At 54.6% G+C, this 22,204-nt stretch overlaps 12 protein-coding genes across 12 annotated transcripts; 6 read left to right on the top strand and 6 right to left on the bottom strand.

Moving 5' to 3' along the window:
- Window positions 1-89: 89 nt before the first annotated feature.
- On the top strand, window positions 90-1,038 carry BO72DRAFT_370358 (putative short-chain dehydrogenase/reductase family protein; the record flags this gene model as incomplete). Its single annotated transcript, XM_040940963.1, has 2 exons — window positions 90-685; window positions 759-1,038. The coding sequence occupies 2 exons, from the start codon at window positions 90-92 to the stop codon at window positions 1,036-1,038; spliced, it is 876 nt and encodes a 291-aa protein (XP_040804792.1).
- On the bottom strand, window positions 952-2,931 carry BO72DRAFT_396856 (uncharacterized protein). Its single transcript, XM_040942049.1, has 4 exons — window positions 2,594-2,931; window positions 2,434-2,541; window positions 2,079-2,379; window positions 952-2,028 (listed from the first exon to the last, which is right to left on the bottom strand). The coding sequence occupies exons 1-4, from the start codon at window positions 2,880-2,882 to the stop codon at window positions 1,350-1,352; spliced, it is 1,377 nt and encodes a 458-aa protein (XP_040804791.1). The 5' UTR covers window positions 2,883-2,931; the 3' UTR covers window positions 952-1,349.
- Window positions 2,932-3,626: 695 nt separating this feature from the next.
- Window positions 3,627-4,940, bottom strand: BO72DRAFT_483437 (putative isochorismatase family hydrolase). Its single transcript, XM_040947803.1, has 4 exons — window positions 4,516-4,940; window positions 4,142-4,454; window positions 3,868-4,087; window positions 3,627-3,811 (listed from the first exon to the last, which is right to left on the bottom strand). The coding sequence occupies exons 1-4, from the start codon at window positions 4,597-4,599 to the stop codon at window positions 3,721-3,723; spliced, it is 708 nt and encodes a 235-aa protein (XP_040804790.1). The 5' UTR covers window positions 4,600-4,940; the 3' UTR covers window positions 3,627-3,720.
- Window positions 4,941-6,451: 1,511 nt separating this feature from the next.
- On the bottom strand, window positions 6,452-7,807 carry BO72DRAFT_444819 (Hsp20/alpha crystallin family protein). The gene has a single exon (XM_040943907.1). The coding sequence runs from the start codon at window positions 7,724-7,726 to the stop codon at window positions 6,638-6,640; it is 1,089 nt and encodes a 362-aa protein (XP_040804789.1). The 5' UTR covers window positions 7,727-7,807; the 3' UTR covers window positions 6,452-6,637.
- A 1,139-nt stretch (window positions 7,808-8,946) lies between these two features.
- On the top strand, window positions 8,947-11,363 carry BO72DRAFT_260901 (Zn(II)2Cys6 transcription factor). Its single transcript, XM_040940123.1, has 4 exons — window positions 8,947-9,345; window positions 9,412-9,439; window positions 9,492-9,998; window positions 10,049-11,363. Exons 1-4 carry the CDS (start codon window positions 8,993-8,995, stop codon window positions 11,270-11,272), a joined length of 2,112 nt encoding a protein of 703 aa, XP_040804788.1. The 5' UTR covers window positions 8,947-8,992; the 3' UTR covers window positions 11,273-11,363.
- A 220-nt stretch (window positions 11,364-11,583) lies between these two features.
- Window positions 11,584-12,465, top strand: BO72DRAFT_465720 (ankyrin; the record flags this gene model as incomplete). The annotated part of the gene is made up of 1 exon (XM_040946730.1): window positions 11,584-12,465. One exon carries the CDS (start codon window positions 11,584-11,586, stop codon window positions 12,463-12,465), a length of 882 nt encoding a protein of 293 aa, XP_040804787.1.
- A 603-nt stretch (window positions 12,466-13,068) lies between these two features.
- BO72DRAFT_465719 (FAD-binding domain-containing protein) lies at window positions 13,069-14,314 on the top strand (the record flags this gene model as incomplete). The annotated part of the gene is made up of 3 exons (XM_040946729.1): window positions 13,069-13,305; window positions 13,360-13,518; window positions 13,568-14,314. The coding sequence occupies 3 exons, from the start codon at window positions 13,069-13,071 to the stop codon at window positions 14,312-14,314; spliced, it is 1,143 nt and encodes a 380-aa protein (XP_040804786.1).
- A 462-nt stretch (window positions 14,315-14,776) lies between these two features.
- Window positions 14,777-17,614, top strand: BO72DRAFT_492762 (uncharacterized protein; the record flags this gene model as incomplete). Its single annotated transcript, XM_040948323.1, has 2 exons — window positions 14,777-17,104; window positions 17,477-17,614. 2 exons carry the CDS (start codon window positions 14,777-14,779, stop codon window positions 17,612-17,614), a joined length of 2,466 nt encoding a protein of 821 aa, XP_040804785.1.
- On the top strand, window positions 17,344-17,947 carry BO72DRAFT_260906 (uncharacterized protein; the record flags this gene model as incomplete). The annotated part of the gene is made up of 2 exons (XM_040940124.1): window positions 17,344-17,359; window positions 17,410-17,947. A coding segment is annotated over exon 2 (210 nt), but the record flags the coding sequence as incomplete, so codon positions are not given.
- Window positions 17,948-18,177: 230 nt separating this feature from the next.
- BO72DRAFT_492761 (RTA1 domain-containing protein) lies at window positions 18,178-19,043 on the bottom strand (the record flags this gene model as incomplete). The annotated part of the gene is made up of 2 exons (XM_040948322.1): window positions 18,178-18,827; window positions 18,890-19,043. The coding sequence occupies 2 exons, from the start codon at window positions 19,041-19,043 to the stop codon at window positions 18,178-18,180; spliced, it is 804 nt and encodes a 267-aa protein (XP_040804783.1).
- A 217-nt stretch (window positions 19,044-19,260) lies between these two features.
- Window positions 19,261-19,987, bottom strand: BO72DRAFT_260892 (cupin domain-containing protein). Its single transcript, XM_040940122.1, has one exon. The coding sequence runs from the start codon at window positions 19,790-19,792 to the stop codon at window positions 19,373-19,375; it is 420 nt and encodes a 139-aa protein (XP_040804782.1). The 5' UTR covers window positions 19,793-19,987; the 3' UTR covers window positions 19,261-19,372.
- A 141-nt stretch (window positions 19,988-20,128) lies between these two features.
- Window positions 20,129-22,105, bottom strand: BO72DRAFT_492759 (uncharacterized protein; the record flags this gene model as incomplete). Its single annotated transcript, XM_040948321.1, has 3 exons — window positions 20,129-20,182; window positions 20,234-20,822; window positions 20,892-22,105. The coding sequence occupies 3 exons, from the start codon at window positions 22,103-22,105 to the stop codon at window positions 20,129-20,131; spliced, it is 1,857 nt and encodes a 618-aa protein (XP_040804781.1).
- Window positions 22,106-22,204: the final 99 nt, after the last annotated feature.

Genomic DNA, 22,204 nt, shown 5'->3' with positions numbered 1-22,204 from the left:
TCAGTTGGACTAACAGCCATCAACGCCAATCTTCTTTCCCTTTAGATCTACATTCCCCGTGAACAAAACAAGATACAGAAGAAGTGACAATGTCTACCGACGAAATTGTCTCAACCCAGCGCCGCAATCTCCCCCTCCTCGCCACCCCCGAGGCCATCTCAGGGAGAACCTACATCGTGACCGGAGCAAACACGGGCCTCGGTTTCGAGGCGGCGAAGCATCTCGTCGCGCTCGGAGCCGACAAGGTCATTCTTGCAGTCCGCAGTCTCGAGGCTGGCGAGAGGGCGAAAGACGCGATCGAGAACGGTACCACTCGTCCCGGCGTGGTGGAGGTGTGGCACCTCGACCTCAGCAGTTTTGATTCGGTCAAGGCGTTTGCGCAGCGGGCCATTGCAGAATTGGAGCACATTGATGCGGTGATCGAGAATGCGGCGGTGGCGATGATGGGCCCTGTCCGCGCGGAAGGCCATCTCCTGTCTGTGACGGTCAATGTGCTGGGGACGTTCTTCTTGGCTGTGTTGTTGGCGAGGAAGATGCGGGAGAGTGCGGAGAGGAGTGATAGTGGGCTGGTCAGAGTGGTGATGGTGACGAGTCGAATCGGGTTCACAGCCCAGGAGGAGTGGCAGGGGATCTGGGAGGATCCGCTGGTGGGGATTGAACGGGATGAGGGGTTGCAGGCTAAGAGGTGAGTGTCCTCTTACTGTTCAGTCACTGTTTGTGATTTGATGAAGAGAAGGACCAGCTAATGCATGCGGTAGTTATCCCCTGTCGAAGTTGATGGAGATCCTGGCCCTGAAGCACCTCGCGACTATGCTGCCCGTCGAGCGCACAGGGGTGGTCTTCAACCTTGTTTGCCCCGGGCTTTGCACGACTGAACTGATCCGTAATGTTCCTTCAGACCATAAGGCACAGATCACTGATATGCATCGGCTTTACGGGCGGACGGCGGAAGATGGGAGTCGGACGCTGTTGCATGGTGCGGTGGCGGGGAGGGAATCCCATGGGTGTCTTCTCCATTCGTGCGAGATGGGCGAGTAAGATTTGCATTTTGACATTTATCGCAGGAACTGCGCTGATGCTCGAATACAGGAATGATGTTCCCGACTGGGTGACCAACGAAGAAGGGAAAGCAATGCAGAAACGAATGTGGGATGCTCTGGCGGAGGTGCTGGAGTCGGTTGAGCCGGGATGTGTGGAAGCTATGCTGAGGCAGTAGTTGAATGATCGGGCATCATTGCGAAGAAGACTGTGCCGGATATCCCTTACTTAGAGAACCTCTCAAGTATCAGGATGCGCTATCTTGCTCATAGCTTTGTCATCAATATGATTATATTTTATTAGTTCAATAATCATGTATCAGAAGACGGAGACACTTTTTGCCAAAGCCCTCGGGCAGGCTCATCGTGAAGGGCATTGACCCATGGATATTGGTGAAGTAAGTATAGAGTATCTTCCCAGGTAGCAAGCCCCAGACTCTGTATCAGAGTTGCAACCATTACCGTAAGCCACTCCGGGATATCCCTTGAGAGGATAGATGCTGTACCGACAAGCAGAGCCCACAGCAGTGCTTCCTGTGTTTCACGATCGGTTCCCACTTTCTCAGCGACAGACCAAAGTAGTTTCGCAAGTAGATGATTGTCAGCGATGCCACGATCCAGTCGTCGAATGAAAGTGCAGAGAAAGATTATCAAGCCAAGGTGAATGACATCGTCCAGATGACTAACTGGCCGCGGTCCCTGCAATGGACTGAATTGTAACAGCCGATAGCCGAAGGATAGAACGAGATCGAAATGAGAATAATATGTAAGCTTTCGTTTACCGGTTTCAATGGTATTGTAAACAAGTGCAATATGCATTCCATGTCGTAGCAGCGGGGCTAGATATGGATTTAGTCCTTGGGGGACGGCTCCAGATGTCGTTGGAGTGGGTCTCAACCCAAAGTCATTTGCTGAAAAAGCCACAGCATCAACCTCTTCAACAGAGAACAAAGGCTCACAGCCCAGCTGGAATGAACATTCAATATCACACCTGAATGCTAGTCAGCGGGACGTATCACAGCCAGCTTTGCCAACCCATACAGAAATATCTTCCTTGCCAGCTCACATCCCAACTCTAGAACCCCGCCACGTAGGTCGACCATCTGCCGCAGCCCTCGGGTGTGAATGAGAGCGCGTCCGAACTGCCCCTGGTGTCGCTCGTAGTGCACCATGCCCACGACGGCCGCTACGGTGTCATCCGAGGTGGAGTTTTCGCCGGCCAGCCGGACGTTGATGAGGCGTAGAGTGTGTAATAAATGGCGCGAAGCCTCGGTGACTCTGTGCTGCTCGGATATGAGTCCCGGTACAATCCACAGACACGTGGCGATGACTGAATGGAAGTCTTGCTCGCCGTCAGCGTTCTCGATGGCCAAGTCAAAATCACCAGATCACTCACACGCGGCGTCGAGGAACATGTATTGGACCCAAATTAAAGGAGCGCTTGGTTCCTCAACGATGTGAAATAACCCAGGAGCACCGCGTAGGTCACGAATGAAGTCAAACGCTAGAGACCGTTAACATGCCATCGGTGCCACTGCTCTGTAGATCGGACATACCCTTGTGTGCGATGTCCCGAGTTTGTGGCTCCATCTCTACCGGGAAGATTAAACCGCTCGTGATGGGTCTTTCGATGTCGCACATAGCCTCTTGATGTTCCTTGGTATTCTGACTCTGAAGGAGGGCAGGGATACGGAAGTAAGTCGGAGGATCGATATGGGCTTTGTTCAGCCGAGATGGCCGTGCGAGGCGTCTCCCCGCGTTCTTGCCTCGAGCCACATGGCTACGGATACGCTTTCGGGTGGTGGCTGAGATGGCAGTGTTGCCGTCGATGAACTCCAGATGCATGTTCAAGTATTTGACTTTGTGATTCGTGCGTATGCAGTCGATGTAGATGACAATCGCTTAGAGTTGATTAGATGAGGATAATGAAGAGTAACTTACTCTGAGTTAGGAGTGAGACGTGAGTCGGCGATAGCGGCGATAACGGACTTGGGAGATTCTGATATGTGGTTGGTTGACCATCTGCAACGATCTTGGCAGGTCTCTGGAAAGATGAAGTGAACCTCTCATGATGATCAATCTTACTTTGTTCTTCATGTTTCGGAGTAGGATTATGGAAAACAATCCGAATTTCCAGACATGGGGCACTGGGCCTGAATCTCGGCCTAAACGCGATTCTGCCATGTTCCATATTGTTATACTTAATTTCTATCCGTTTTCTTTTTGGCAGAAAATCGGTTCGTCCCATCACAGGAGAACAACTCCTCAGTCATGAGGTAGACATACTGGCCATGTTATACTACAGCCCATGCCAGAATCTGGAGCGGAAATATTATCCTGGAAATTTAGGAAAGGTTGAGTGGATTAGAGTAGCCGGAAGAGTACGGAAGAGTCCCTGAAGCTAACGGTTTCGGACCCTGGCTTACAAGCTTCTTACGTGTGCATTAGTGAATTGGCTGTCAGCTGTCATCGACCAAATTTTCAAAAAATCACTCCATTCTCTATTACTAGACTGTATTATAGTTCGAACACCCAAGACCACAACCAAAGCCTCTAGAACCAAGTCCAAGGCTTATCTTGACAAGGGGGCAGCGGTCGGGCACCCACGAAGGCTAAAGCCACTGTCGCCAGGTTTGCTCTACAGGCCATCAGCCTCGGAGTGCCCGAGTGGCGCGGACGAGGTTTAGATCAGGGTCTCCTCGACGGCAGCCAGGGTACCGTTGACAATGGCACCAGCGTGGTGGCGAGCAACCAGACCGTAAGCGAACTGGTACCTGCAGGGGTCGTTAGCACCACAGAACGAAATTCGATAAGATCATCCAGAACTTACTGGTCGAGCCAGGGGAGGAGCTCGGGCAGGCCGGGGGTGTTGCGCCAGTCGCGCATGAGGTCGCAGACAATGCCGAAGATGCCCATCAGAGTGACACCGGCCTTCTCCATGCGGCGGTTGGCATCGATGGCGAGCTTGGCATCAAAGGTACCGCTGGCCTCGGTGTTGGCATACACCTCGTAGCCCTCATCGATCAGGGAGAGAGCCAGGAAAGCGGTGCCTGGGATCGTTAGCCTCTCGAGGTCTCAGATTATATCGTTAGAGGGCGACTTACAAACTTCAGTGACAATACCACCGATGATCAGCTGCTTCTTGCCAGTGGCCTTGACGGCAGCACGGAACTCAGCATTGTCCCAGGCGTTGACCTCACCCTGGCGGCGGACGAAGGTGGCGTTGGGGTGCATGTCGGTGATCTCCTTGAGGAGAAGACCGTTGGGGCCAGTGTCGGAGGAGGAAGTCAAGACGGTGGGCAGGTCGAAGGCCTTGCCGATGGCAGCGTGGGCAATGATGTTGTTGCGGAAGTCGTTGGTGCTGTAGTCGCGCACCAGCTGGGTGAGACCGACCTGGTGGTCGATCACAAGGAGGGCCTGGATAGAAGTGTCAGACACTCAAATTGCGAACCACAAGGGCGTTCTTGTCAAGACCTACCGCATTGTCCTTGTCGATACGGTTCCACGCCTGAACAGAGGAGACTCCAAGAGCCAGGGCTGCGAGAATGTTGCTGAAACGCATTTTGAAGCTGAGAAGGTGCTGCTGGACTGGCTTGGTCTTTGCTTGCTGGGATTCTCGGAGTGATGAGTCTCTGATGATTCTCTATTTGCCTGGGCGATGAGGGCCTCTTTATACCTGGGCATCCGCCATCTGGAAGCCCTTGGTGTCTCCGAACAGGAAGGGTATGCTCAGCATTGGGTCATGATTGTCAACCATCTACTCATCTCGAAGCGACTGGGATCTCGTATCGCAGAAGTCTTGGCTGCAGCCTGGAGAGGGACTAGAGGGACTAGGGACAATGTCCCTGATGGACTACGATGAGCCGGGGTTAGGGCTACAGCAACTACTGCACTGCACTGGTGGCTCTCTATACGGAGCACGGATTATGGATTGCTTATGGGATTCTGACTGGTCGGGCTTGGCAGTGCCGCCGTGCCAACCGAGCGCCCGGAGGAAGTCGCGCCGTGTTCAAGCTGCTCTTCCCCACTCAATATCTCCAGTTGTACCGATCCGTCCAATCACCTTCCGCAAATTAGATTGATAGTGGATTCTCGAAGGAGCTGCCACTGCACACCACTGCACCACTTGACAAACAAGCCCGTATGAAGGTGCACTAATTCGCACTAAATAACCCTCATTGGGAAAATGGACCCTATGCCACTCCCTTGAGTCCCTTGTCCCCTTCTCCAACCACTTTGCCCCGGCGGGATGTCATCTCGCTCGCCCATTTACGTTTGATTGCTGGTTAGCAGAACCGCCCAACCCTAAAGCAGTATCCCTCTGTCTTACATTCTCCATCAGATGTCCCGTATTACGACATGACGGGTGAATGCGGGGACAATCTGCTATCAATCTAACGGCGATTCTAGCCCCAACTCCGCCAAGAATGAGGCATTATGAAGGAGGGAGAGATCGCACCGGTTCGCTATGCCCAAGCCTCCACTGCAGGGAGTGGTTACGCCAATCACCCCGACCTGCTGCAGAACTTTCTCGTGTTTGAAATGCCGGGTCTTGGATAAAATGGGGGAGTGAGACTCTGTCGGCAGCTTTGCTGTCCCTGCATGACAGGGGTCTCGCTTCACCCTAACCCGAATCTAGGCTAAGCGGGACAATCGTCTGCAGCACCGGGGTGTCTCGCTGCAGAAACGGCTCGCGAATTGCTATCTATCGCTGGCAATTACGAGAAGATGACCCATATTGCTCTGCTTGCGCCATCAGCCACCAGGAAGCTTACCTCCATGGGTTAGGGAGCACAGTCGAACAGGCCGGACTCTCCCAAATGACACCTTCACCGCAGTCTGTGTATCAACTAATATACTAGTAGTATCCTATACTATACTTCCCGAGGAGTCGGAGCCGAAATAGGGTAATTTAAAGTGATTTCCACTCTAGAGCCTCGTGTTGTCGGGGATCGGAGGGTCCCCGGTGGGGTTTCTATGTACCTTCCTTTCCTGGCTGATAGCCAAGATGAGATCTGATGCAGCGTGAGAACGAACCGCATATCTTGCCATGAATGGCACTCGGCACGTGGCGCGATACGAGCCTCCTGCCCCGATGCCTCCGACTCCGAGACTCTGCATGGCGAACCGAGTACGCTAAACGTGGCTAGTGATGCATAGTAAGACGACCAGGATTGTGCATACATGAGGAATGGAGTCGAAGGAGGGACCGAAGCCTCTGGAGGGTTCGTATCAATTATAAGCGCACCCAGTGTAATATCCAATAGATTCATATATACGACCTGGTGCCGTGTTGGGTCCCTAGTGCCATGTCTTCCTACCTTACTCCGACAACTTTCCCAGAGGAGGAAACCTCCACCCTCGTCAAAGTCAATATCCATCACATGCTCGCATGGAGAATTACACCGAGAGCCGTCTACACGGTGAAGCTTCCTGAGGCATACAGGCTACGAGTTACGCTTATCAGTTCTCTCCGGAAATGGACCAAGCTGGGGCAAAAAGACATCGTAAATTAAACACAAAACACTAGAGCCAGAAGTATGTCAAGAATCCCAAAAACGCCTCACTTTCATAGCAAGTAACCCGACAAGCAGTCCCAATTACTGAATATCAACCTTGGTTACCACCACCACATCCGATTCCACCTTGGGCAACCGCACACTGAGGACCCCATTCTCCATCTCCGCCGTGATTTCATCGGCATTCAGTTCGACCGGGTGGGCAGCACTGCCCAGGCGCACCTTGCGGTCGAAGGCACCCACCCGACGCTCGTCCAGCGCCAGGGTCTTCAGCAGTTCTTCGTCTCCAGGGCGCTCGATGGCACCAGAGATGCTGAGTTCATACTTGCGCGGATCCCACTTGACTTCCACCGCGTCCTTCTTAGCACCGGGGAGGGAGACGTGAATGAGGAAAGCGTCGGGGGTATCGTAGACATCCACTTCGGGCTGGAACTCGGTGTTGTTCTTGTTGGCGAATCCGAATCGGCCCCAGGGTCCGAAGAAGCCCGGAGGAGGCGGGGGAGGACCACATCGGCCGCCATGCTTGAATCCGCGCATGTGCTTGCGTCCTCCCCAGTACGGGTGCGGTCCGTGATGACCACCACGGGCACCGAATCCGCCGTGGTGACCTCTGTGAGGGCCGAAGGGCTCAAGGAAGTCGATATCTTCACGAGGACCGCAGCCGCCGCGGGGACCAAAGTGATGACCGCCAAATTTACCCCCGGGGCCCCCGAAACCGTGGGGACCTCGATGACCCGAGAAAGGACCAGGGCCGCCTCGGGGTCCGAAGCCTCTGGGACCACCTGGTCCGGGGCTGTGGCGACGATGACCAGGACCGCCATGTCCCTTGCCGTGGAAACCGCTGTGCTTTCCGTGACCCTTGCGGCCGTGGTGTGGCTTGGGGCCGCGGGGCTCATCGTGTTCTTCGTCGGAGCTGTCCGAGGATGATACCTCTAGCTCTACTTCGTGGATTGTTTCTTCGTCGTCTTCATCGTCTTCCGGGGTAGGCTCGCGGTGGCGGCGGTGGTGAGGGCCACGACGTCCGTGGCGACCTCCTCGACCGTGCCACTGCTCTTCGTTGTCGGTGGCATCGTTGTCGTGATCATGGTGGTGGGAGAACCCGCGTTCTTCAATCTCGGCGATAAAGTCCCAGAAGGGAGCAGTTTGGTTGAGTTGGCGTATCGAAGCCATATTGTTTCTTCGTTGTTGTTGATTTTATGAGAGAAATGGTAGTAGTGAATTGATGTAGAAGAGAAGGTATTTTGATTAAGGGATGAATGGAACAAAGTGTTGGGTGATGGAGATAGACATCATCAGCCCGGGATTTCTACAGCTTTTATAGATTCCCATCAAGGTGACCATGCTGGATGTTTTGATAGAGTTTCGCCACCGCGATATAGTCGTCGTAACGCTTGTTGCCAGCCTGGGATGCATTCACTCGCCACTTTCTGCTGCCGGTCGGAGATAAGGCGGAATTCGTATTTCCCGAGCCTCGGACTTCTTACAGCACTCGGAGATAATGCCGCGCTAGGCCTTTCGCGCCGCAATGAGAGCGCACCGTGACTCAGACCCGAGCCACTATCGGCTTGAGCTGCCAGATCAAGAAGTTAAGCCCGAGAGCCACCGCCACCTCAGCCACACTTCGCATAGTTACTGCCTGCGCGCGCATCGTTGCAGCCCTATCCCAACACCCCATAGGCCTGAACAGTGGCTACGTAGGACCCAGAAGCATGTATGGGTCCTTGTCTGTGGCGCTGCCATGTGAAGGCCGACCTCCGCTGACTCACAGCGTCCTCCAACGAGGCACCGAGCTTTGTAATTGAGTCACCCCAGGCCACGTACATCTGCTTGGCTCTCTTGCTCATTGGCAGCCTCAAGTACAGTACAACTGCTTATCTGGGGGTGATTTACCTCTCGGACATACCAGTACTACTCATGTATGAGAGCTTGAGCTTTGACCTCGGGATGTTGACCCTATCCGTGCCGGGGACACAAAGCCCTTTCACATCGGCACCCTATAGCTACTATATGAGTACTTGGTACGTAAGCTGGGCATACTTTCCTCTTGAGAGTATATTTAGGTGTTCTCCAGGAGTCAATTTGCAGTCTATCGAGTAGAATTATAGCTGTTACCTCTAGTTCCAGTTATGTAAGGCCACGCAGGTGGTTTCTACATCTCAAAGTCCGTTATGTATCATGGACCTAGGTGAATTTGATGGCTAAATACTGAGATTGAAGATGAATCATCGAAATGCAGAAGGTGGTGAAAGATGCTGAGCAGCCTCGGGAATTCCAAGTCCCGAGCAAGGCATTAGCTGGATGCCTCAGGCTGCCACCGCAGCCCATAATCTCCGGTCGCCGGCGTCGCGCCTGCCTCGGACTCTCTCTCGCGTCTACAACCATCCATCGAACGGCGTCCATCCGTTTGTCTCCCAAGAATGGTCGCTGTTGTCTGTCATGTCCACCCCCGCAGAGTCGCCCCCCACCGCTCCTGGCTCCAAGCCACACCGAGTCTTATCCTGTGTGCTTTGTCAGCAACGCAAGATCAGATGCGATCGCAAATCGCCCTGTGCCAACTGCCTTCGCGCGGGCGCGGAGTGTGTGCTGGCTACGCGCCAGCGACGTCGACGCTTCGCCGAGCGCGACCTCCTAGAGCGTCTCCGTCATTATGAGGACCTCCTACGCGACAACAACATCCCATTTCAGCCGTTACATCCTTCGCCGGAGGACCCGACCTCACCCGGTGAGAGGGAGCCAAGCTCATGCAGGTCCGAGCTAGAACGACCATCGGATGCGAAGCCCAAAGCAGTGTAGGTTCCTGCACCGCTACAGAACAAAAGCAAATCTCTAGTGCAGCTAGCTCATATCTCATATAGAAACCTGTGGCATGCCATGAATCAAAGGGTAATGCAAGTCGCAGATTGAGATTGGGATGGCTGGACTGATGTACCCCTAGGCAGCGGATGCAAGGGACCCTGACCATGACGATGAGGCAACCCATGGTGGTCTCGGCCAGGATGTAAATCAAAGCGTGATTACGACTGTCTGGAATCAGATGTACCAGCGTGAACCGAATGATTCCCTCCTGTTCGGCCCTGCAGCGACCGACATGGATCTTGCAGCCGCGCACCCAGACCAGGCTCAAATCTTTCGACTTTGGCAGACGTATCTGGATAACATTGACCCACTGCTCAAGGTTACTCACACGCCAACCTTGCAATCCCGCATCATCGACGCCGCAGCCGATTTAGCTCGGGTCCCTCCGGCACTGGAGGCCTTAATGTTCAGTATCTACTGCATGGCTCTGCTGAGTTGCACGGACGAGGACTGCCGGAGGGTGCTGGGCGCTACTCGCAAAGAGAAAATAGGTCGCTACCAGCTCGCTTGCCAGCAGGCGTTGCGGCGCTGTGATGTTTTTCGATCTCCCGATCTCGACAGTTTGACTGCGCTGTTTCTGTACCTGGTCGGTGCATAAGATCATCTCTGAGTTTTGCAAATACTGATCTCGAAAAGGTGTCTATACGTCAAGATACGGACCCCCGGTCGTTGTCCTCCATGTTAGCTGTGGCTATCCGCATCGCGCGCCGTATGTGCTTACATCAAGAAGCGGCCAATGCTCGCTACCCGGCGTTGGAAGGGGAGATGCGCCGCCGGCTGTGGTGGTCTCTCATCTTGTTCGATAGCCGCATTTGCGAGATGTTCGACTACCGAACAGCTCCATTAGAACCAACCTGGGACTGTCGGCCACCAGCCAACATACACGACTTTGATCTCCGACCCGAGATGACGGCAATGCCTGCCGCACACGACCGACCGACCGAGGCAATCTTTACTGTGGCTCGGAGTGAGATTGCAGACTTTATCCGTCATAGTCCCTTTCATCTTGACCTCACGAATCCCCTCCTCCATCGCATGGTGGGCACATCCCAGCATCCCAGCGATATGGCCGAGTTCGAGAATACTATAGAGCGCAAGTATCTCGCCTCCTGTAGCCTCGACAATCCTCTGCAGTACATGGTTCTCTGGACAGTACGTGGGACAGTGGCCAAGAACTATCTCCTGGAATACTACACCCAACAGGCAAAAGCTCGCGAAAAGCCGACAGAATCCGCGCTGGACAAGGCTCTAGACCATGCCCTTACTGTCCTCGACTCGGACACCAAACTGATGGCCTCCCCACTCACCGAGGGGTATCGGTGGTTTCTGCTCATGTACTTCCCGCTACCCGCCTACATACACATTCTCCAAGATCTGCGGAGACGTTCGGCGAAACAAACCACTGCGATCTGGGAATCAATGAGTGACAACTACGAAGCGCGCAACGTGGGTAGCGTGGCGAATGAATCGTCTATATTCGTGGTCATCGCGCGCCTCGTTCTTCAGGCCTGGGAAGCGCGCGAGGCAGCATCGCCTGACGGAATACCACAACCACCACGAATGGTAGCGGACATTCGTAGAAGGATACTCGAAATGCAAGTATCTTTCCCCGGTCGCAGTAATCTGGAACCGCTAAATAGCGATGCCATAGCAGCTGGTGGCACGCAGAGATTTTCGCCTCAAATGGATGCGAACATAAGCCTTGGGGCTCATGGTGTCGCGGGTGAAGCAGAGATTCTGGGTTCCACCACCCGGGCAGATGCCATCGACTACGCTTCTTTACTCGGGTTCAATCAGACGGGCATCGATCCGAACCAAGTGTACCTGTCTCCAATGGACTGGATCTTTGCGCAGCCATGAAGCCAAATGCAGAAGCGGCGATGGCATGCGCTGAATGCCTTGCACGGACGGTACAAAATAGCCCTTCCCAAATGGGTTAGCCGGAGTATCCTCTCCGCCTGCTACTCGGCGTATATAAGGAGGCTCTTCCCGCGCACTGGGGCAAGCTACGTCTTGGTCAATGATTCCATCACCAATCCACTATGCCTCAACAACATGCCCTTTCCAATCAGCACGCACTGCGTCTTCTCCAGCAGCAGGCAATGCAGCGAGCACAGGCAGCTCAAATGCAATCGGCCTCAAAAATGCAACGACCAGCATTTGGAACTCCCATGAGTGCTGGCTACTATAATGATCTCCCCATCAGCTCTCCCATCGATCGCACCTGCATTGACCGCACGCCACCCCCAAGCACTCCCTTCGACCACCTCTGTCGGAAAGGTCCTCTCTCAGCCCTCCAGGAGGCACTGTCCACAGAACCTTTGAGCCCAGCCTTTCTGCATCGAGCTTTGACCCATGCCCTTCAGGCAGGGAACCTCCAAACAGCCGAGTATCTCCTCACGAGTGGAGCCCCCATCCTTGAACGCACCCCTGTCAGCATTCTTGAAGGCCCAGAAGACCAGCGCCTTCGACTATTTGATCTTCTCAACCGTCGCGGATGGCACCCCCACACTCACCGTCCTGTAGACAGGATCATATTGAGTCGGGTGGTCAACGATGCCCCTGTGCTGGAATGGTTCCTCGCCCATGGGTTCAATCCAAACGATGTGGGCCCAATCACGGGCGCTCAAGGGCTGACTCCGCTTGAACTGGCTGCCAACTACGGGAATCCCAAATCCGTCCGCCTACTCCTCGATGCGGGCGCAAATATCGAAGAGGGCGCCCCGCTGCACTGCGCGGCGGGTAGATGTCCTGCTGGCTGGAATCCACATGTCTATCCCAACCAGAAGATTCAGAACGAAGACTCCGACCGTGCGCAGATCCCAATCATGGAGTTGCTCGTCGAGCGGGGTGCAAAAGTGAATGCGGCGGAGGAGACGCAGCACATGACGCATCGGTATGCCCTTGTCTATGCGGTTGTGGCGGGCGCAAGATACCGGGTGCGGTGGCTGCTGGCGAAAGGGGCAGATCCGGACTTGAGAGGGCCATTTGGAAGTGCGCGGGAGAATGCACAGAGAACCGGCAGACAGGACTTGATCGAACTGATGGACTGAGGGGTGCTCGGTGAATACAAGGAGGGGGAGGGGGTCTAGGATGCTGAATAATAGGCTGCTGACCAAATATGTGCTTACCTGACATCTGAGGCTTCTGCTGGCCAGCCTTGCTTCGCTCGGAAGACAGCAAACTCCGAGGGATGATGTACCACGCAGACACAGACGCTACGGCCTATCGGGGTCGAACTTCAGCTCTCCGACACATTCCTGCACTCTGTCTCAGCGGATAGATGGCAGTCCTAAATACTGTGCAACCCTCCGCAGAGCAAGACAAAGCTTTACTATAACGCATTTAGCAGGGTCGGAACCACATGACGTATTAGATATATGAACAGGAGAAGGCCACCATGGTGTCACCAACCTCAATCTCCCAATATTCCAGTATCAGCGCGCTTGAGTGCATAGAATAGCTGACGCTATGACTGAAGATCTTGCGAGGGAGCGATTGCACAAACTCGCCAAGTTCTTCGCAAACAACCCATCCATCCAATATGCCACCCCGTCCTCGCCCAAGTATGCGGAGCTGCGCGCGGCATATGCGTCCCTACCCGACTTAATCCCCTTGTGATCGCTCGTCCATCTACCGTGGAGGCTGCGGCTTCTATGGTGTCCTTCGTTGTGGCTAACGACATCCCATTCACAATTCGATCGGGAGGCCACGATTCCTTTGGGCGATTCTCCCGAAATGGGGCGGTCGCGGTTGACATGCGTTTGATTAACTACGTCGAGATTGATCAGGATTCCTCGACCGCGCGGATCCGGGGAGGCATCCTCACCGGGGATCTGATCCGTGCGCTGCAGAAGCATGGGCTGGCCGCTGCAGTCGGGACGGTCTCCTCGGTCTAATACGCGGGCTGGGCGATGTACGGTGGCTACGGACCGTACAGTTCCAAGTTTGGATTGGGAGTCGATCAAATCCTGGCAGCCAAAGTTATCAACGCTCAGGGGGCGCTGGTGGACGCCGACACAGAGCTGCTCAAAGCCCTTCGTGGCGCGGGGGGAGCATTCGGGGTTGTCGCCGAGCTCACGATTCCGGTGCACCGCCTTGATCAAGTATGACTTGATCCACATCTCCCTAGTCGGCGACTCTGACCATCGGCAGACTCTCGCAGGCGCCATTGCGTTCCAGTTCGATGATCTCCCTGCAGTCATCCGACAGTACAACACGGGCTACCAGGCTTTATGTGCCGAAGGGATCCCTGCAGAGCTCACCCTGCAACAGTGTGTCCTCAACCTTCCTCACAGTAAGACCTTGGTTGTCCTGTTCGCCTGGGCGTCCTACGACATCAAGACTGGACAATCATGGGCCGAGCAAATCAGCGCTCCAGCTCCGGTGGCTCACAACGCCGTCCAGCCAACAACGCCCCTTACCTATCTGACCGACACGGATCGAATGGTGCCGTCCCATACGCGTGGGCGTGTGCGGACGATCAGCCTGAAGCGATTGAGCGAAGAGGTTTTGGACGTGATATCCACCAGCGTCCTGAAGATGCCGACGGATCCGCACACCTTTTTCGCCATGCATGAGCTTCGGACCGGCACCCCATCGGCCCAGGGTCACTCCGACTCTGTATTTGCGGCCAGGGAAGGCCACTTCGTGTTCGAGATGATTGGAAATGCGCAGCGCGAAGAGAATCTGGATCTTGCGACCGCGTGGGGGCAGGACCTCTGGAACGGGCTGAGCCGCACCGATCAGGAGAATGTTCTCCCGTCGACGTATCTTTCTTTGACAGCTCCGGAGGAGTTGCAGATGTCGCCACTATTCGGGGGAAATTTTCCGTGGTTGGTGGAGATGAAAGACAAATACGATCCACGAGGGGTGTTTTCGGCGGCCACGGCGAGGTTTTGAGCCGTCTGTTCAACCTGGGCCTGGTTTTTTTGCTCTCCTGATTCTCTACTCCTTGCTCACCGTGGTAGTGCTGGTGAGAAATAGGACAACGATGCGCACGGGAAGGTCGGCATGGGAGTAGAAGCAATTGGAGAACAATGCCCCATCGCAACCGGCTGAATTTATAATTTTGTAGATGCTCGAACTATGCCTAACTATTGGGTGGGAATGCCAGATCCCCAAGCGCCGGTGCAAGGCTGAGTCAGGCCGACAATGCATCCCAAGCTTACCTACTACGTAGTAGTTTCTTCCCCTCACTTATTCTATCTCACGTGAGGTGTCCATATTTTTCAGGGCGCTTACTGTGTGTGTGTGTGTGCATTGTACTGTACCGAACATACGGTCTCCGTCCGCCATCTTTTCAAGAGTTGACACCCACCAGATAGAAGTTTACCCTAACGAAGTCTCATATTCGCGATCGACATGCCTCGGAAATACCATCCAAAGGTCGAACAAACGGCGTCGACCTCCACCTTCACAGCAGCATCCGAGCGGACGTTGCGCTGCACTGCGTTGTTGCCAGATGGCAAGGAATGCCCGCGTACGACAAAGAAGCCCGAGTATCAATATTGCCGACCCCATCATCAGGAACACAGGAATCTTCATGGCGAGTACAAACGGCTGGAAGAGGAGTATAATGCCTTGTTGTTGGGAGATACAGACGCCTCGGCTGCAGCACTCGCAGAGAAGATCGCACGTGGGACACGGGTCATCGCACTAAGGGACGAGGTTAACCGGCGGTTCTTCAGTGTCAGCCAGGGCAACAGAAATCACGTTCGATGGATCCTGAAGTTAAAAAGGGAGGTCAATATACTGGAGGAGAGATCCAAGATGGGGTCGGATAGGGCCGGTGGTGGGGGTGGGCCAGCGCAAGAAGCCCACAGTGGGCCAGCAGGCAATTCTACGGAAAGTGAGACCCCACGTGGAAAATCCGTTTATCGCTCGCTCCTCTCACCGGATGTACCGATGTCTGATCTAGAGCATCTGCCGGATGATAGTCCGGCAAGAGCCCTGAAGACCGCCCTTGTCCAGGTTACCGATGGATTGAGGCAGCGACTGTATAACATCGTCCCTTCGCTGGATGACTCCTCCCCGGTGAGTGAAGATGACGAGAACGGGGATCCACGGACGCCTGACGTCGGCGATAAAGTGATCAGGTTTCTCCTGCGTGAATTGATTCTCTGGAAAGCAGACACGGAAGTTCTTACTCTGGCGTCCGAAATTGACAACATTGATACGTTTCTGCGACAGGTGCCCTGGGAGGTTGAGAACTATATCAAGTTCTTTGAAACCCTAGGCCGTGAGGACACCCTGCATTTGCTTCGCGATGCCCTCTGCGATTGCCTGCTTCCTCCGGATTCATCGGGAGTCAGAATCCTGGGCGAACGGATCCGCACTGACAATGAAACAAGAAAGATGACTGTTGAAGCCTGGGACGTGTTACATCGGTATTTTCCTGATTATGCAGATTACACAACCGTCGATTTCTTCTGTTTCAGATTCGAAGACGTCCTTCTCATCAGAAGACTCATGGCACTGCAGAGATACTCCCCCCAGTGGTACGGCGGCGCATGTGAAGAACTTCCCTTGCTTGTTTTTCTTGGGTTTATTCCGGTCACTAGAGGCTACCAGGACCCTCTCATCTCTCTCACTGAGAAGGATGGGGTTATTACCGCGACCCAGAACCGTTGCTACCTGGTCGGGAGGATAAGCAAACATGACGCCATAACAGCGAAGCTCGTGCAAGACCTCCTTAGACGCGTCGCCCACTACATTGTGGTGGTCTACGAGACCAGTGGCGATGGGTGTGGACCTTCAAAAGTCGTTCACCGAACCGACATGCTAGACGACAATCCCTGGGTCAAGCGCAGCCGGTCGGCGGACACACATGCGCGTCTGGACCAGACTGACTGGAGCGTCGAATGGTCGTTGGATAACATCCGCAATGATGTACGATTCGTGCAATCCCACTTAGAACGCAACATGGTTAAGGACTACGTCGAGATATTGATCATCGACAGACATCCAGGGCGCATGTTCAGCCTACACAGCCTTGTGAGCGATGCGTTGACTATGATTCTGCATGATCCAAGCGAAGAAGAGATCATGAGAAGCGCCATTCGCAAGTCAATTCCCGAAGCCGAACAAACACGTTGGATAGATGCTTGCTCGTTGGAATGTGCATCTACCGAAGATAGACACGTCGGCGACGTTCACTACGAAGGCGCTCGAGTCCGAGCATGGGACGTGCAGCGGGAACAGCGAAACCTGATTCGTGGCTCGCTGGAGTTTGTGCCCTCACTGCGAGGCCGCCGGCTGATTTGCAAAATCCTAGATCAGATGGAGGCCAGCGGAATAATCAGCCGACTCACAGAACCACACAAATCCTACTCCAGACCTATTCTCCTGCATGGAACCGACGGCCTGGAAGACCTCTACTTCCACTATGATTTTGGTCCCGTTGATGAGAATGCTCTCGCACTAGGGCCCCTAGGCACTGCTACAGCACCCGACTCACTAAGCCGATTCGCTCGCGCGTTCCAGGCGGCGCACCCAGGCGCGATCTTTGCCAAAGGAAGGGTCAACGTTCACTACTGCGCGTGGCCAATGGCTCCGGTATTCCCGGCTCGGATGGGTGTTCCTACTTTCCACACGAGCGAGGGCTATGTATATCGGTGGAATGTTCTTCCATTCGACTTCCCCCTCTCCCAGCGCGTGTGGCAGGGCTTCGTTAATCATACCATCAACAAGGTATTCCCGTTTGCGCAGTGCGTGGAAACAACACTCCTTGTGGCTGCTACCAGTTCGGAAGAGGCGAGTGAGAACCTTGCGTTGTTGACCGGGACGACAGAACGGAAGGGATTGAGCCTCACTATTCCACATATCTCGAGGTGGACTGGGGATATTGACAGTTTGGCATTGTCAACATTATGGGCTGGGATATCCCCAGTCCTGCAGTAGTGAAGGACGACAGATGCACTAGGAGTGGAACAAGAATACTGTTTGGTGAGTGTATTATTTACATGCCCTGGCCGATCCAAAGCTTACGGCCGTAGATGCATCGCGTACCTACTCTAAATTAATGATTACGGCATTGCACGGATCATTGACACCAACTACAAGGGGGTTTTCTATACCGCCACGCCGGCGGGGCGGCAGATGCGGGCCCATCGTATCCGCGGATCGGTTCTGTTGGTGGCCAGTATGAGCGTGTTGATCGCTAACAAGGGGATGAACTCGTCCATGTATAACTCCTCCTAGGCGGCGATTGTTAGGCTTGGACGGAGTCTGGCGATGGAGTGGGCGAAGGTGGATGCTGCTGGGAGTGGTGGGGTCAGGGTGAATACCCTCTATCCAGGGCATGCTGTCACTCCCATGGCGTAGATGATGATCGATCAGGGCCCGGCTACGAAGGAGGTCTGGGGGACGGAGAATATGAGAGGAAGGTTGGGGCGGTCGGAGGAGTTTCGTGGGCTGGCGTTGCCGATGATGAGTGAGGGGAGTAGTTTTATGACTGGCACGACGGTGGTTTGTGATGTGGGGGCATACCGCGTGTTAGGGGTGTCTTCGGGTGCGAGTGGTGTCATTCTGGGCAGATTACCAAATCTTTTTCTGGAAGAGTGAGACGATCCCTAGTGGATGAGCTTGGTAAGTGATGGCGATGGATGCGTGTAGTGGAGTGGGCCTTTGGGTCGGACTGAAGTTAGCACCTTGACGAGCAATGGTGCATATTCACGACTTGGGCGAGGTATAAAGCATTGTCCAAGTTTCTATTCAACAATTTAATGCAGGAACTTGGTAATTTTGGCTCTAGTCACACAACCCTACTTCAACTCCTCCATCTCCCCATAGGTACCCTCCCCTTCGGATGGCCGCAACGCCTTCCCCGGCGGACACAGATGAAACACCGCCTGCACCACATACATGGGCAGCGCATCGAAGCAGTAGATATACGCCTCGTGTGTGGCCAAGAACCCGCCCGCCCCCTGCGCGGCCTCGATCACCCGGTACACGCACCGCAGGATGATCAGCGCCGCAGCCACGAAGCAGAAGTATAGCAGCGTGCGCCAGTGCGTTCGTCTGCGGAACAGCATCATTTTGCGCAACCGCATTTCGAACATCACAGCCGTGAGGAAGAACAGTCCGAAGGAGAAGAGCTGAATGATCAGCCCGACGATCAGGACCTTTTGGCCGGTTTGGGCCGTGGAGGTCGAGCACATCATTGACCCCCCGCCGAGCTGGGTTAGGAAGGAGAGGGTGTCGCCCAGGACGAAGATCTTGGTGACTTTGGTAGGGGCGATGATCGACAAAGCGGGTTGGTGGACGAGGAGGACAATGCGGCCGTAGAGCATGTAGATTGAGGCGGCGTAGAGCGAGGGAGGGAGGAGGATGCAGATATATTGGATGATGTAGGGGGTCAATCTGTCTGGGGATTGGGCGGAGATGGTACGGGTGATGTACCCGATGGTCATCACTGTGAGAGCATCAGTATCATTTGAAGACAGGAGCGTGTTGAAGAGGGGATGGGGAATATACTGATGGCGCCGACGATGAAGACGAGGAAAAAAGGGGCGCGATATTTCCAGGTCTGGTAGCAGTGTAAAAGACTGCTGCTTCCGAAGAGCAGCGCTGCCACGACTGCTGCTCCCACGCTGGGGTCGAAGCCGTAGATGTTCGTACTGTCAACCATGTTCGGAGAGAATATGTCGAAAGAAAGAGAGACTAAACGAGTGACTATCGCGTTGGAGAGCGAAATTGAGCGTGGAGCAATTATCAGCCAGCTACACCAGCTCATGACTTCTTATAATCTAGATAATGTCGTTCTTGCTGCCTACGCATTCTTACCCCTATACTCCCACACAAAGATCCGGCACAGCTTGATTTCTTTCGTTCATACCTCCAATTCAACATAATTTATGTCTGGATTGCACTCGCGAGAACGAAAACGAGAGCGAGAACGAGAACGACAGTGGGGCCGAGCTATAAATAGCAGCGGTGCAGCAAAGTCCTCGTCAGCCATCACAGCTTGGCCTTCTCCGAAAACCGATAGACAACATCCCCAAAACTCCCCCCAGGGAAAACATAAAGCCACTTGAAATCCTCATCGCTGTCGTTCATGACCGAGTGCTCTGCATCGCCCGGGATAAACACGGCCGTGCCCTTGGCAATCTGGTGGGGCTGCCCGTCAATCGTCACCGTAGCGCGACCTTCCAGCACATAATATAGCTCAGCTTGCGTGTGACGGTGGGCACAGAGATGGCCCGTTTGCGGAGGACAGATGGCGATTCCAGCACAGAGATCGCTCGTTGGGGTGGCGGGGTTGGTGAAGAGCGTGCGCCAAGTGAGATGGCCGTGCGAGGGGTCGGGGAACGATTCTGGGGCTTGGGAGGCAATCGCTTCTAGGGAGAGGATGACTGGCTTGGCCTTGGAGGGTGGCATTTTGGGTATATCAGTATATATTGTTCAAGGATATACTATCGTTCATACTGCAACGCGATCGGCTTTATATGAGGACAGCTGATCTATGCGATGATGCAATCTCATGGTAAGAATGCCTATTCAGGTATAATTATGCGGGGATGAGGGGTGAGGGGTTATCAACCGCAGAGATAGCTTTGCATTTGCATTCCACCAGCCACCTATATATCAGGGAATCTCTCACTGTTTCGGGTATCTGCACCCTCCCTAGAAAGGGATCAGACTCAAATACTCCATATCCAGCCAGATTAGACTCGAGCTTCATGAATAACCCCACCACAGGCTCCCATCAAAGGATCAACCAGACATCGCGACCAAGACATTCGGAACCGAAGCAAACGAGCGTTTATCCTATGCGACCGTCAGAATTTGATCTTCGAACACCGGAAGGAGGAAACTCACATTCTTATCGCGACACGCCCAATCCGCCCGCATGCGCTGTGACACAAAACACTGCAACTGCCACGTCGACTTCTCCAGCCAGATTGCCCGGGCGGCAGCCGCGAGCTCGCGCGCGCTGACGGCAGAGGCATCATCGCCGGCCAGCGTCTCATGCTCGCGGATGACCTCGTGCAGCTCGCGTACGATAACCGCGCAGCCGTTGCCCTTAGCCAGATCCGCCGACTCCTTAGGGCTGGCGGCGCCCGTCAGCAGCTCGGCCGATGTAAAGCTGGCGGCGGACAGCGAATCCAGGTCCAGAGCAATCAGCAACGGGCACAGGTGCACGACGAAGAAGATGAAGTAGGCGCGTTCGAGAAGGTCGGGCACGGGCATGTCGTGGTTGCTCATGCGCGGGTCGATCTCGATCCCCGTCGTGCGCGTGAAGTGCGTGCCGTTGAATCGCGTGCCGCTCATGTCCCGCGAGCTGAATCCCAGGATCTGGCCGGTGCTGCGCGAGAACCGCACGAGGGAGTTTTGGCCGTGTGCATCCAGCAAGAGGCCGTTGCGGAAGAGGGGCGTGAGGAAGCAGCGGAAGTAGACGCGAGTGTAGCTGTGAAAATCAGTTAGGGCTTGCTTGGATGAATGATGATGGATTTAAGGTGGGGATAGGGGCACTCACTCGCGCAGGAAGTTGAGACGATCGGCCAAGCTTGTCAACTGAAAGGCCGACTCGGCCACGCAGCCCTTCTTTCCGATCTCCGCGGGCTCAATCAACGCCCCGGTCACTGCGTAACCCACGTCCGCGTCGACGGGGGGCCGCGAGCTGTGATAGGGATCCCATCGAACCATACATGCCAGGTGATCGCCAAGTGCATTGGCACATGTCACCTCAGGAAGGATTTCGAGCGGGATGCCTTGCAAACCGCAGACTCGAGCTGGATCGAGCATGCCAGCAGTCCAGTAGCGCACGGCATTGTAGGCAGACCGGTGGTTGATGGTACGGATGTTGTCCCCGATGAACATGGAGAGCGAGAGCTTGATGCCCAGACCTGGGAGGGAGGGAATCGTCATGCTCCGTGTCGACGCCTGCGCTAGGGCCTTGATTCTCTGGGGCAGTAGCCGGAGTTTGCCCTCGGCCTCCGGTCGCGAAAGCAAGAATCTGACTTGGAATTCGTGAACGGGCAGCACGACCTCGTTGGGGAGAGCCGCGGTTCGCGGGTCCACGCCGGCGGCTTTCAGCAGAGGCGCAAGCTCCTGCTCTAGGGGGCCATAAGAGTCGATAAGATCGCGTTGCACAGCCATGAAGGCAATCTCAGCCTGCTTGAAATTGAAGCCACTCGTGGGCTGTGTTTTGGGATCAACTGGCATGCGGCATTTGTGGAGAGGGTTGATATTGGCTTCCACGATGGACTGTTCCCATGTGATGAAGCTCGAGTCCCGAGTGGGGGGAGGCCGGTTCTCTGCGTAGGCGTCGGCCAGATACTGGGTGGAGCAGCGAAGTTGCGTCTCGAAGATGCTGGTGAGGCGACTGTCCCAGCCCGTCCAGCGACAGAGAATGTTGACGAGGAAGTCTGATGCGACATTGTCGTTGATGTCGGCCCACGGTGCTGAGTCTTCCGCTTTCTGCTGGTAGCACCATCGGCCGAATGTGAGGTCGGACTCGGTCACCAAGCCAGGTACAATATCCCCGTTGGACTCGACCTCTTGAACACGGAACGGGGTAGTGCCAGAGAAGACGAATCTTTCTCTGGGGTATTCGTTCTCTGTGAAAGGGGTAACGTGGTAGAGACCTTCATCTGGATGGTAGAGGACGCGAGCCAGCCGTTCGTTGGCAACCAAGGCCACGGTGCGCCCGAGGGAACCTCGTTGCGCGGACAATGTCGATTGCTCCATGATCTTGATCTGTGAAAATGATGCCAAAACAGCATCCAAGTCTCCCCAGACACTCAATCATTTATTTCCTCTGGCCTGGCTCGGCTCTTGGGTGTTCCC

The sequence above is a fragment of the Aspergillus fijiensis genome (assembly GCF_003184825.1).
Source record: "Aspergillus fijiensis CBS 313.89 unplaced genomic scaffold BO72scaffold_7, whole genome shotgun sequence".
NCBI lineage: Eukaryota > Fungi > Ascomycota > Eurotiomycetes > Eurotiales > Aspergillaceae > Aspergillus > Aspergillus fijiensis.
The sequence above is the reverse complement of the archived record's forward strand: the minus strand, read 5'-3'. Positions and strand labels throughout refer to the sequence as shown.